The following is a 13,518-nucleotide window of genomic DNA, read 5'->3' as shown; positions in this document are numbered from 1 at the left end:
GAGAGCAGAAGCAGAAGCAAGCAACGGTGGAAATAAAGGGATAGCCAGGTTGTCCTGTTTCGCCTTGCCGCAGAAATATTCTTCGCTTTGCATACGCTGGCGAGCCGAAGCTGCAGTAGCTGCTGCTCGAACACTCGATCTCTCTGGTAACTGTGTTTGTACCTGCGCTTCTACATAGATAGGCAGCCGTGGCGGGGCAGTTTTTTGCTAACAGAAGCACCAGACAGAACTACTATTCGTCTCTCCGCAGAGATGGTGCTTGACTACAGTAAATGGGATGCTCTCGAGCTCTCGGACGACTCTGACATCGAAGTCCATCCCAATGTGGACAAACGGTCCTTCATACGGGCAAAGCAGAACCAGATCCACCAGCAACGACAGCAGCGCCGCCATGAGATCGCAACTCTGGGGTACGAGAGGATTATAAACGATGGCCTGTTGAAACGGATTGATGGGCTGTTGACTGCCCTGAAGAAACATGAGAGTGACTCCAGGAATCCGGACGAGCTCGTTTTCCAAGCTCTGATCGAGTCTGCTGGTGACCCAAAGGAGGACCAACCGCCCGCTCCGCCAGAGAATGTCCACACGCAGGAGACCCAACCGAAGTACTCTCAGATGATGGGATCGCTGGTGGACCAGGTCAAGAAGGAGCTGGATGAGTCGAAGCCGGAGAACAGATACCAGGCATTTATCACCGGCGTTGAAGGCCACAAAACCAAGGTACTAGACCTCCAACAGCAACTCCTTGAGAAGCTTGCCCAATTGGAAAAAGAGGAGAGCAAAAAGATCACCAGTGATAGCATACACACTGGATTTGACAGCTCCTTTGTCTCATCGTCCAAGACCAAGTCTGAGCCAAGGAAAACCAAGGAGTCGACAGTCGAGCTCCTCAATCCAGGCAGTGCAGGCGCAGATAACATGGATGCCGTCTCTTCCGGCGCAGAGGCTGATATTGAAGATGGTGATGGAGACGAGGAGGGTATAACCGTCCGCCCTTTGACAAAGCAGTTTGCAAAGTTTAAGATTGGAGACTACCGTGAAACATACTCATTCATCACCGATCACCCTGAGATACTAACAGAGAAGAGGACGGATGAGCTTTTGATGGAGGCTTTTAACGCCCAGATCTCTGGTGATGAGACTTATGCCCGCCAATGTGTCCATCACGGCTTACTCTTACAATACTGTCGCTCTCTAGGCAAAGACGGCGTTTCTCTCTTCTTCAAGCGGTTAGTTTCCCCTTGGTTATTTTCATCCCTGGAGGCTTAAGCTAGGTTTTACTGATGTTCTATTGGAAAACAGAATCACCACCGAAGACCATCGTGCTGGTGTGATGTTCCGTGATGATGTTAATGACACTTACAACCGTATCAAGACTCGTGCAAAGGAACTTGCCAAATCGTCTGCCGAGGGCCAATCAGAGATTGAGCAAATCCAACTTCATGCAGTTGACCCTTCTACTAAGCTCAACATCTCTATTCCCCCGGCTGACAGCAAAGACGAGGCTCATATTGCTGCTCGCGAAATCTTTAACCGTTTCCCATCAGATCTTCAGAAGGCATTAGAATCTGAAAGCTTGGATGAAGTAAACAAAGTGCTGGGAAAGATGAAAGTGGAGGAGGCAGAAGATGTTGTTGAGAAGCTAGGAGAAAGCGGCATTTTGACTGTTGAGCAAGGAATCGTTGACGCCACTACGGCGGAGGGCAAACAGTGGCTGGAAGAACTTGAGGCAGAGAAAAAAACAAAGGCTCCAGAGACTGGCAAGGAGGAGGAGATTGGAGATCCCGAATAAGCGAGAAGGCCCGTCCGTTCATGTTAACCTTTTTGAAAATGCCATCTGCATCTCTATTGCATCTTTGAAAAATGATATCCATTCTCATTCGCCCAAAAATAGCCAAGTTACTGCTCCTAAGACAGGAAGCAAAAATTGTCTAGCTAATCACTGGGAATTTAGTTACAAGACATTGTCATGGCTTTGATATGATTCCCCCTTAATGTTGATTAACTAGTTACCCTCGAAGCTGAACTATACATTAACTGAGGCGCGTCTCACAAGTGCAACAGCCTACGTCGTCTAATGTGACCATGGGACGGACTAGCCTTGTAATAGCTATATGCAGCCCGTCTATTATTATACTGGGAGCATAGCCGACTCGAATACGGGCTATTAGAAGGCATGGCAGCTCCAAGCCCCAAGTGTACATTAACTGGCGCAAAGAAGCAAACGCAGTGAGACATTGTGGCGCTTAATGCACAAGCGAAGGGGGGCGAGTGAGTTTGCTACATTAGCTATTGCTCTTTGTCTCAACTCCAATGTACTATTAACAGCTGCTCAATAATCATCATCCTACCTTGATGCCATGCTGAAGTGACCTCGTAGCTACCGGGTTTGATGATGCGTGAAGTGCGCTATCAATTTTCTCGATCTGTTGGTAACTTTGGAACCTGGTTCATTCCCGATATGTGGTTTGGTAAGGTCTATCTATCCCCGTAACAACTCATGGAAGTAGGAATGCTGCAGGATCTGTAATATTGGATAAGAATTCTGGTTGCATAAACTGAAAACATATATGCAGTCAGGCAAGACAGACTCTTCCTGCAACCAGTCAGCATCTAAGCCGTGCCGCGAATAAACTGGCGAATCTTTTCACAAAGCCTGGGTCTCCCATCCCAGGGCGCGAAATTCCATTCCATTTGGCACGATGTTCTCTCCAACGCATTCCATAAGCGTTTCTCAATATCAGCACCAACTCGCAGGATTGAGTCTCTTGCAGTTCCCCACATGCGTTGCGGACTCCCGTCAGCAGCCCAAGCAAGGCCACCTTCTCCAAAGACTTGAATTGGATCTAGTTTTGGTAAATTTGCATGGAATGTGAGGAATGCGTTTGAAGGTGCTGCTGGTTTCCCTTTCCATCCATACATCCTATCTGGTCTGGATATAACTTCCCACGTTGGGTCTGCCTGAATGATAACGCCCCCTTCCCACTCACCATTCTTGTTTATGTATCCGAACACCTCAGGACGTGTGGAAACAGCATAAAATGGAAGATTCAAGACCATTGCCGACGCAACGTATGTTTCTTTATCCCCTTCGCCGGGATGGCCCTGAGATAGCAGGGGGTAGTAGTAAGACGGACCGTAAAAGTTGTAGTATGCAGAAAGTAAAAGTAATTTAGAGTGAGTCCGTTTGGATATTAGAAGCTGGCCAGATTCTGTGGATGGAATGGGAAAGGTATTCGGCAATTGCTGAGCTGTTATTTCGAAAAACCAAGGGTGATATGTAACCTGCCAAAAGTCTGGCCATGTTACCATCCCGGTTGATATGAATGGTTTCGAGGTGAATAGACGGGCAGGGTCATGTATGGGAAACGCATCTGCGTCAAGAAAGAAAGCTTCTTCGAACGAAGAAAAGAGAAGTGAAAATATTTTAAATTGATATCTCATCAAACCTTCTTTCAAGGGGGAGAATGATAATATCTCGTCCAGAATTATACAGCGTGTATTCAGGGACCGGAGCAGTATACCACATGTAAACGCATCGTGTTCACCTCTATCTGCAAGGAATATCTCAACCGGGAGCTTTGAGCCAGTCACTCGCAGCATATATATGGACGTTACGAGGGTTGGAAGCATTGCTTTGCTGGCCGTAGAAACAATCCCTCGAGTTCTCTTCTGGGATGGCAGTACAGGCCCATCCGGCGGAGCAAGCAGCCTGAGAAACCGAGCATGGGCGAGCTTCAGTTTTCTCTTATCCCCTTTATTTAGTATGAGATTTTCCGGCAGAGTGATGTTTCCGATATTATCTGGGTGAAATTCTAGCGGCGCCGGATGTTCATCGAGCTTGATGGGTGATTTGCGGCCAGGAACAGCAGCTTTGATGATGGCATGGAAGGCATACCAGAACCTCCTCTGGTCATCAATAGACGGTGTCGGTCCTGGACGGACTGAATATCCGACAGTGCTCTTGCGGAACATAAGCAGGACCATGGACAGGACAACTACCAGTAAAACACCTCTCCGTAATGAACTCCTACCTGCAGCCATGCTTTTCCGCTAGGAGAGGCACTCCTCGGCTCCCGAGTGGTATAGGCGGTAGTAAGCAAGGGATCAACTGCATCTCTCGTCTCGTTCTTGTTGCTTGACTTCATCAAGAGCAAAACAACAACAAAACAAACATCATCGAAGGCACTTTTATATCACGTGTTGTCCCAATCAGGAAGCAGGAACATCCCAAAATCTTCCATCGCTTGTTCTCCCGATTTACGCTTCCAGGCAAACAAGCAAGATGGAAAAAAAAGCAGGCAACCAGGCAAGCAAAGAGGACAGCCAGTTGACAGTCAGGGCCATTACGATTGGGTGAGATATATACTTCGCAGTCGACTTCGTATGAGGAGACTTCGCTACTTCGTACATCAACAACATCGCCGTCTCTGGATATTATTATATTACGGCCAGGCTGACACATTGAGAAAGACCATTGCCCACACGACAGACGACACTTTAATTATTTGATGGCCGCAGCCAGCCAGACGGCAGTTCTCTGAGACACCGACGACCTCGGAGGTCTTTTGCCGAGCGGCACAATGAAAGGCCAGGAAGGTGGCAAGTTCTTCAGAGTGCACTATTGCCTGCCACACGACTCCTGCACAGCCCCTGGCAAAAGGTACTTGCTGCACAGAAGATTACTATTACGGGGGCAACCACGCTTCACGGCAGTACGGATACTACGGGGGTACAGATGACGAAAGGACCAGTAAAAAAATCGTGAAAAAGAACAGTTCTGCCTCCCATCCCTTGAAGACACAGACCATGACTCTCCAAAATGCCCTCTTCCACTTGCTTGTCATAAATCATCCCGCATCAACCTCCCCTTTGGCACGAAGGCTCCTATTGGCTAAAGCACATCAAAATTGACGGGTTCATGGCGTCAGGGGAGGAAAGAACACCAGCTGGATAGAAACATGAAACAGCGCTTCAGGAGTTGTGCCAAGAGCGGCGGAGGAATGCCAAGGTGGAACCCTTGAGGATATCTGCATGGCTTTTGTGGGGTGAGATCCCGGAAAGCAGAGCCAAACGACGCTTCGACCGGGCGCTTCTGGTTGCACCAAGTCCTTCGCTGGGTAAACCGAGTACCGAAATACAACCTGCAAAAGTACCAGGCACTCTGACCATAAAGGAAGAACGAATAATTGAAGCACCAAAGGGCAGATTTAAAACGAGTACCATGGAGGTCAGGGAAATGGGGAGATAAGGGGAAGCAGGCAGATACGACACATGTAACAGCGAAAGAGAGCGCCCCATACCAAGAGCGACAATCTCAGATGATCGCGCTCTCTCAACCCAGGGTATTGCTATGATACTGATAAATCATAGGCAAGGCATAGAACCTGCCACGTACTCCCTTCGGGGTACCTTGTACGCACCAAGTACTGTTGGACGCCGGCTCAAGTGGAGGCTACTTACTTAAGGAGGGAGGCGAACACAGAAAAGGAACCAAAGCCAAGCCAACACCGAATCCCTCCTCCTGTTTCTTGGGCCTTTTTTGGTATTTGTCCACCAGCGATAGCCTTGGTAGCGCTGTCATGTGATAGGGCTGTTTCCAAACATCCTTCAGGCACCTGAAATCGCAGCAAACCATCGCCCGCGAGCCGACTTTCGTCTTAACATCACAGCGAGTTCCATGCTTTATAGCCCTTCACCAGGCTTCGGCTTCTTTCGCTAATTCACCTTCTCTTGTTGGTCCGTTTTTGGACAATTCCATCATTTGGCATCTATATACACGCGGCCCTTTTTCATTTATATTTATATTTTATTGTTCTTTCAGCATTTTGGCGTCTCGGTATCAAATTCAACCTCATTAATATACGGCCTGCCAGACTGCAGGCGGTTCACAGCTTACCATTGGTCTTCAAGATCCAGTTCCTCTGGGAGGATAGGATGATATTTTTGTTAGGACGCCTTTAATTTTACCTCTATCTGGATTTTTTTTTTTTTTTTTATTCTTTTGTCGGAGGGCTTCCTTCGGTGCTCTTGTGAACAGCTATGGCCCCCAAAAAGAGAGATGATAACTGGGTCGATGTAAGTGCATCCTGCCCGCAGAGCGTTATACCTACTTTCACTGACACATATATTCAGGGTCTTCGAGGTGTCGCTTCGTTCATCGTCGTTACAGGCCATTTATGCACCGCCTTCGTTCCATGGCTCCATGACCCTGCATTGTCAGACGGTGGCCCGTCAAGTATTTTTCAGCTCCCGATTCTTAGATTATGCGTTGGTGGCAGAGGCTCCGTTGCGATTTTTTTCATTATCACCGGCTTTGTCAATTCGATCAACCCCGTCAAAAATGCCCGTGCCGATAATACCTATGTCGGACTCACAAACCTCGCCAGAAGCACTTTTACTCGTTCCGGTCGCCTGATGGTCCCTACGACTATTGCTACGATTATTGCGTGGGCACTGTGCCATATGGGAGCATTCAGTATGGCTCAGAGAGCTGATGCAAGTTGGATCCGTGCTACAAGTCCTCCTCCTGGAACAACCTTCGGCGAAGCAGTTGCCAACGTGATCTGGAACCTAGTATATTTCTGGCATACGGGCGCCTCGATATATGACGGAACACACTGGACACTTAAATTTTTCCTCAGTGCCTCATTCAGAACTTATCTTACACTGTTGGCTCTTACCTTGGTTAAGCGGCGCTACTGGTATGCTGTAACAGGGCTCTTGTGGGCTTATGCCTGGCTTGTTAACGACCGTGAGTTATTTCCTTTTCATTTAACGTCCTTATATCTCATCATGTCATTCTAACATTTAACCACATAGATCTTGTTGGTATCAACATCTTCCCCGGTATGATCTTGGCTCAACTTCAGGTCGACTACGGCTCCCGTGCTACTCAAATGCTCCCGAAAGTTGTCCCTAGCATACTTATTTTCTTTGGACTCATTATCTGGGGATTCCCTCAAAATAACCCAACCTGGGCGTGGTGGTCTGCCGCTATCCGCACCTTCATTGTCGCTATCACTCCTGCAAATGCAGATCACAGTCGCTATGCCTCATCTCTTGGAACCTGCACCTTGATGTTGGGCATATTCTTCTCAAGGAACGCTCGACGCTTTCTCACCCTGCCACTCTTCAACTTCCTCGGGCGTGTCTCTTTCCCTGTCTACTTGCTCCATAACATTCTGATTAGAACCATCTTATCCTGGATGGTGTATGGTGAAAGTGCTACACGGATTCCAGTAAGGAATGAAAAGGGCGAACTCCTTCAGCTCGGAAGAGCCAGCCCTATGGCTTTCATCTTTATTCTGCCAATCTTTTACGCTGTTCTTTACCTCGTTGCCCATATGTGGGCTACCTACGTCGAACCCCAATGCGGCAAGGCGGTGGATTGGTTGAAAGATATAATGTTTAAGGAGCGACCAGATTCGCAAGAAAAGCTTCTCCCACTACCCAACGGAGGTTCTGCGAGCTGAGCATATTGATAACCTGTCCTTGCTTCCTCATTTATATTTATCCCCTATCGGCTTTTATTGTCAGGGATTGAGCTATCATATACCCAAACTGCATACAATCTTTGCTGCATATCCATGGACAGTTTCTGTACCATCGCTTACATACTTTCGCTTTTTCCCTGCTATATTCATCAGCTTTGTCCAGATTTCAGTATCCCTTTTTTTTTTTTCTGCCTTCATTGCACTATGGTTAGAATTCATGAAATGGTTTGTCTCCAATCTGCTGTAGACAGCTTTGCATTGGGACACGAAAATGTATACTAAACCAGCTCTGTTTTTTGGATATATAATGACAGCTTTGGTTTGCTTCGGCGATTTTGTACTTGAGTTTATATTGGACTTGTAACAATACCTATCCCATTGCCAAAGCCAGGTAATAAACACTTGATTATACATATTTTGGCTCGGCTGTCTCCCATTGTATGAATAAAGAGCGAAGAGAGCAAGGCGAGAATGCACCAGAGAAGAGTGCAAATAAGAAATCAATAGTCCTTGGGTCATAAGCCAGGTGGAATAGGTAGATATTACCTGTGGTGATAGTTAGGGAGTGCTCGGCTTTTTTATATCTAAGCTAAACCCCAGTGGCTCCTGGAGCGTTCTCGTCTTTCTTCAGTGCCAGCAGAAGTTCTCTGAACCGTTCTTTGCCAGAACCACTTGCACCGCCCTTGATTCCCTTTCCACTGACATCGACAAGTTTGGCAATCCGCTCCCAGCTTGTTCCACCAGCAGCGGTATCTTCTCTGTTTGCGAGGAACTCCTCTGCTTCTGCTCGAGTGCGCTCGCGGGCCTTGTCAGTACGTTTGTTGTAGGATTCGTAATAATCATCAATATCTTGCTGAGCTTTAGAGACGGTTGCCGCCTTCTTCTCAGCAGATGCCTCCGCCCGACGGGATAGCTCTGCATCTCGCTTTTCCCGCCATTCACTAGACCCCGCATATCAGTTACTTATCTCTTTTTGTATCTCGTGGGTGTAGCATGCGCAAGAATAACGAGGGGGTATTTACCGGACGGCCTCCGATTCCTCCTCCGGCTCTTGGTTATGACCGGAATATGACGGTTGGAAGGGCGAGTCAACTCCGGTGATGGTGCCGCCAGGAGCTACGTTCTATTGTAAAAAGTGATATTAATATAGAGGGGCAGGAGAGAACACTATACAAGGCAGAGCGCCTACCTCGTTCTGCGATTCAATGGCTGGGTAGCTCGACTCAAATCCAGAGTTATCATCATGGGCCACCATATCGTCACCACCACCACCTCCTCCTCCAAGCAGATCGTCATCTTCGACTGTGGCAGAGGGTCTGTTATCGCTGGCCGAAATAAACTGATCAGCGTCATCTCCTAATGCTGCACGCTCACGAGCAAGGAAGTCGCTGTCGTCCTCGCTGGCTTTGTTGCCTGATCCCCCCGGGGTTGGAATCGGCTCGTCTGTTGTAATGCCGCCGCGGTCAGCTTGGCTCTATAACTGGTACTTAAACCATCGTCTGGCAAGTCTTCAGAAATTCTCCTACCTCCAGTAATGTCGTCAAGGGCAGGGAATCGGTCGGCCATGGTGATGATGCCTGAGCTGCGGCACTGAAGTAGAGAGAGATAAAGAGAGACGTTATAAGGTCGTAAGAAAGAAGAAAGCCAGTTAGTTAATAAAACAGATAACCAGCTAGTTAACAAGATGAAGCGAGTGCGAGAGGGAGAAGGTCTATCGGCGGCTGTCTCTCATTCCAGCCTCTTCAGCTACCGCGTCGTGTCCTGGCTCGGCTTCTGCTCTGCTTGTTGTCGTCGTGGCTTTGGATAACTGTCAAAAGCGAGGCCCAGCGGGTGTTGGAGCTTTCACTTCAAAAGGGGCCAATAGGCGTCCGCTCTGGGCAGGCGGTGACTGATCTGCCGGTTTTAACTATCATCTCTCAAATCAATTTCCAAGAACAACAAACGACAGCAACAACAACAGCCAGCTGCTTCAGCGTTCACTGCGACGAGAGCACGGCAGAGGAAGGGCCTCGACCTTGCTTGTTCCTGGCTCGCCGGCTGAAACTGTATTCGGTTAACAATACTTTGCGCCTCAGTTTTCTCCTTGGGTGGTGGTCGCAATGGCCTATACTGACGATGCCGTGAAGGCAAAGCTGTCAGCTCTCAACGAGACGCAGGAATCCATTGTCACTGTTGCCCAATGGGTCATGTTCCATAGGTAAGGGGAGAAAAAAAATTATATCGGTCCCTTCGTGCAGTAAATTTTGACTATGTGTGGAAGACTGATGGTCTTTGGTTGTTGAACATAGGCGACACGCAGACAGGACAGCCCAGCTTTGGCTAGAGAAACTACGCGATGCAAACCCGCCAAAGAGGCTCAATCTTATCTACTTAGCTAATGGTATGCTACCTGTATTCCTCTTGCTTGGAATGGGAAGCTAATATATTGGCTTGACAGAGGTTGCTCAACAGTCAAAGGGAAGACGCAAGGAGGACTTTCTCATTGCATTCTCGCCGGTTGGATTCTCCTTCGATTAGACCACATTTTTTCGGCTTGCCAGAGTTTCAACTAACAGATACAATATAGATTATTGCGGATGCGACTGCAACTGCTTTCAAGGGTGCTTCAAACGAGATCCAACAGAAGTTAAGACGTGTGGTAGAAGTCTGGAGACAGCGTTCCATCTTCGAGAAACCCATACAAGACGCCGTTGAGGCACGGGTCGAAGGTGTGTACCTATTGTATAATGCGCTACATATCTTCCCCAGTGTACAATGTGAGCTAATATTGGAAATTCTAGAGATCGATAAGTCTAAGCCCGCAGGGAAGAAGCCTCTCCTAGGTGGTTCCCTCTTCTCGAATTCTCCAGGTTCACTGCCTCAGGAGCTCCAGCCTCTTGCTCCATTACAAATTGCGACGTCAAAGGCTTCCGTTTCCTCCAACGCTACCGTGACAACTGCAAACACCGAATATGACAATCTGAACGGCCCATCTGCTGAGATTCCTACTCCTCCCGTATATGCAGCTCGATTAAGCACGCTTCTTAAGACGCTTGCTAATGCTGAAAGCTCCGTGTCCGAGGTTATAAAGTGCCGCCAGTCACTTATAGAGGGGCTTGAAAAGGTTCTCGACACCAACAGGGCAGCTTTGGTAAAGGAAAAATCCCAGGTTGAGCAACTATCGTCCCGTAGAACGGAGACGGAAAACAAGAAACGAGATGTTGAAGACGCCATAATTCGTGGACTTACCGCAGATGATCCATCAGCCCAGCAATCAAATGGAGGTGCCGCGTGGTCAGACCACAAGAACTCGTTTGGGGGTGAAGAGCCGGAAGCTCCTGCTGTTGAGGCGCTTACACCGCCCCCAGTTGAGGCCTTGACTCCGGTTCAATCACCCACGCTAAATCCCAGCTCAAACAACAAGAACGAGCAGCAGTCATCTACTATACCCAGTCATACAAAGGCACCATCCCCGGGGAATTTTGGAGATCAAGCCCAAATGGCTTCCATTGATTTGAATGCCACACTCTCTTCACTCCAAGCTGCCACTAACACGCCCCCCAACGACACTTCGGCCAGTGAGCTAGCCACCAAAAAGCGGAAAGTCAGTCACGCCCAGGATAGCTACCCTGAATTCGAAGGGGGAGACGCCATGGCTGATCTAGATGCAGATGTAGCCGAGCTATTGAGGCAAGAAAGCAGTAAGCACTAAATGGGGACCAAATTTATTCCCTAGGACGTTATGTTATGTACGGCTATGCATGCAAGGATCTGACGGCTTCGTCATTTCCAGGTCATTTGTTGGGAATGTTTAATATAGCTGGTTAGGTTTGTTGGTTGTACTATTGTTTCTCCATTCTCATAGTATGTATTTTATGTTGTATAGGTAGGTCGACAATATCTTATTATTCGCTCCGGAAGGCAATCAAGATGAGCAGTCCTTATGTTTACGCCATACAAACTTATTAACATCAGAAGTACGGAGTATACTCAGAGCTTACAGTCAAAAAAGAATATAGTAGAAAGTTCTTCAATGTTATTGTAGGGGTATTCTAGATATCGATATCGTAACTATATATGTACAGTAGAACGTTGTACAAAGCGCTGAGAAGCGAGCCAGGAACTGAACTTGTTCCCTTCAATATTCTAAGATGAATAGTGAGAGAGAATACATTCAGGCTGGAAAGAAGCAAGAAAAAGGGGCCTGAGAATCATGACTGAAGCTCAGGAAAGAGAAGAATTATATCATTAGTCAATGATTTTTATATTACGAGGGTAACAGATTGTCCGCCCTATTCCATAAGTCGACCAGTAGTCTATGGTGAGCAGAATTTCGTCTCCGGCCTATTGTAGATGGTGTATCATTATGCAAGAGAGATCTTTGATGGGGGGAATTTTGCTGTGCTTCAGGGGGCGGTGGCGGCTGAGAAACCGACTCAGCGGCACGTTTCTTGGGTTTGACTAGCAATATAATGAACATTGCTACCACCAGAAGGACTAGTAGAAGTATTATTTTTCGTTTCGTGGTTCGTCTCTGGTAATTTGTGGCCTAGGGAGATCTATTAGTTTTCGGATGTTCTCGTAGAAATGTAGTGGATATAAACATACAACTTTTAATTCCTTATCGGCTCCTTTAACGTCGAGGGCCATCCGTTCGACATTGAAGTCAATGCGGTCGAGCATCGTACCCTGGTCGATGATCATAGTCTGCAACTCGCGGAAGATGTCCGAGAGTTCAATGATGCCTTTTGCAATATCGTTGATTTCACGTTCCCGCTGGGCAATTGCGGCATCATTACTGCCGACTTGCAATTGCTGTTGTGCTGTTTGCTGGAGAGTTGATTGGGAATATGACTTGTCCGCGTCAGATTCTATTAGGGATGGATCCGTGTATTGGTTTTGTACCGGAGAGCTAGATCGTTCGAGAGGTGAAACCATTCCATCTATGCCTCGCAGCTCTATTTCCACGAGAATAAGCACCATTAGCCTTGAACTATGGACAAAAGTTAATAGACACTGCATCTTCAATGTCTCTAACTCACTTTTTAGATATGTGCTTTGTTTCTTTCTGAACCCTGCACTAGCTTCCTGAACCCGTGCTGCAAGAGAAATCTGTAGATTCCTGGCCATGGTATCCTCACCCTTGTTGACAGAGCCCTGTTCTCGTGCCTCTCGCGCCATTATCTCAATCCTTTGTATCGATCTCTGGCAGTCGTGAAACCCTCTCGTGATATCTTGAGTCAATCGTTCAATCATATCTTCTTCTTCTCTCCGGACTTCCTCGTCCCCGAACCCAGGTAAGACATGTTTCTGATGCAGCTTATCCAGTTTTGCAGACTTCTGGGCAATATCTCGCAGATAATCGGTTACTTCGTCCTGCACATCCATCCACCGAGGTGGGAGCAAGTCCATCTCTATAACGGCGTCTCCATCATCTTCAAACCCGCTGCCGGACATGAGCCCGCGGCGTTCCTCTGAGTTTCCCGTACTATCTGCATGATCACTCCAGGCGCCCCCGATGTGCCGTGGTTTCTTGGAAGGGTGGTGCGCGAAGGACTGGCGGTAGGAGATATAGCTAAACAATGTCAAGGTAAAAAGGTAACATTAGCTATTTCCATGCAATATTTGTTCACGCCAGTGGATAGATAAGCTTACAGGTTTGTTCGATCCCGCCACATGATTGGAATACAGAAGTATCAAAAAGAAAAGCAATTGAAACCGGAGAAAATGGCAAAGGCAGCAAACTATAGATCAGCGATCCGGGGTACGCCTGCGCATGATCCTGGAGAACAAAAGCTCACAGAACTCATAGCATAGGAGAAACTGGGTATCTCCGGAGCTACAAGGCTGGATTCTGCACACTGGAGGCTATGTTACTGTTGTCTGCCTGTATGCCGTCTCCTCCCTGCTCACCAGCTGTCTTGTCTGGTGTTCTTTTGTTGTATTGAACCTGAGCAACCCATGACATAAGGCTGTCAAATGGTCACGTGATAGTCAAGTCAGGCATTTTTAGTTTTGCATAGAAAGGGGCAAAAGAAAAAAA

The 13,518-nt window shown here is 47.6% G+C and overlaps 6 protein-coding genes across 6 annotated transcripts; 3 read left to right on the top strand and 3 right to left on the bottom strand.

Moving 5' to 3' along the window:
• Positions 1-252: 252 nt before the first annotated feature.
• TRV_05390 (uncharacterized protein) lies at positions 253-1,792 on the top strand (the record flags this gene model as incomplete). Its single annotated transcript, XM_003020450.1, has 2 exons — positions 253-1,229; positions 1,303-1,792. The coding sequence occupies 2 exons, from the start codon at positions 253-255 to the stop codon at positions 1,790-1,792; spliced, it is 1,467 nt and encodes a 488-aa protein (XP_003020496.1).
• Positions 1,793-2,613: 821 nt separating this feature from the next.
• On the bottom strand, positions 2,614-4,044 carry TRV_05389 (uncharacterized protein; the record flags this gene model as incomplete). Its single annotated transcript, XM_003020449.1, has 1 exon — positions 2,614-4,044. The coding sequence occupies one exon, from the start codon at positions 4,042-4,044 to the stop codon at positions 2,614-2,616; it is 1,431 nt and encodes a 476-aa protein (XP_003020495.1).
• A 1,998-nt stretch (positions 4,045-6,042) lies between these two features.
• TRV_05388 (uncharacterized protein) lies at positions 6,043-7,475 on the top strand (the record flags this gene model as incomplete). The annotated part of the gene is made up of 2 exons (XM_003020448.1): positions 6,043-6,754; positions 6,823-7,475. 2 exons carry the CDS (start codon positions 6,043-6,045, stop codon positions 7,473-7,475), a joined length of 1,365 nt encoding a protein of 454 aa, XP_003020494.1.
• A 610-nt stretch (positions 7,476-8,085) lies between these two features.
• TRV_05387 (uncharacterized protein) lies at positions 8,086-9,062 on the bottom strand (the record flags this gene model as incomplete). The annotated part of the gene is made up of 4 exons (XM_003020447.1): positions 8,086-8,437; positions 8,519-8,619; positions 8,686-8,909; positions 9,023-9,062. 4 exons carry the CDS (start codon positions 9,060-9,062, stop codon positions 8,086-8,088), a joined length of 717 nt encoding a protein of 238 aa, XP_003020493.1.
• Positions 9,063-9,595: 533 nt separating this feature from the next.
• Positions 9,596-11,187, top strand: TRV_05386 (uncharacterized protein; the record flags this gene model as incomplete). The annotated part of the gene is made up of 4 exons (XM_003020446.1): positions 9,596-9,693; positions 9,785-9,876; positions 9,934-9,992; positions 10,063-11,187. The coding sequence occupies 4 exons, from the start codon at positions 9,596-9,598 to the stop codon at positions 11,185-11,187; spliced, it is 1,374 nt and encodes a 457-aa protein (XP_003020492.1).
• A 797-nt stretch (positions 11,188-11,984) lies between these two features.
• TRV_05385 (uncharacterized protein) lies at positions 11,985-13,031 on the bottom strand (the record flags this gene model as incomplete). The annotated part of the gene is made up of 1 exon (XM_003020445.1): positions 11,985-13,031. A coding segment is annotated over one exon (1,047 nt), but the record flags the coding sequence as incomplete, so codon positions are not given.
• Positions 13,032-13,518: the final 487 nt, after the last annotated feature.

This window comes from Trichophyton verrucosum, assembly GCF_000151505.1.
Source record: "Trichophyton verrucosum HKI 0517 chromosome Unknown contig00413_1.f1.exp, whole genome shotgun sequence".
NCBI lineage: Eukaryota > Fungi > Ascomycota > Eurotiomycetes > Onygenales > Arthrodermataceae > Trichophyton > Trichophyton verrucosum.
This window is presented reverse-complemented; position numbering and strand designations above follow the sequence as displayed.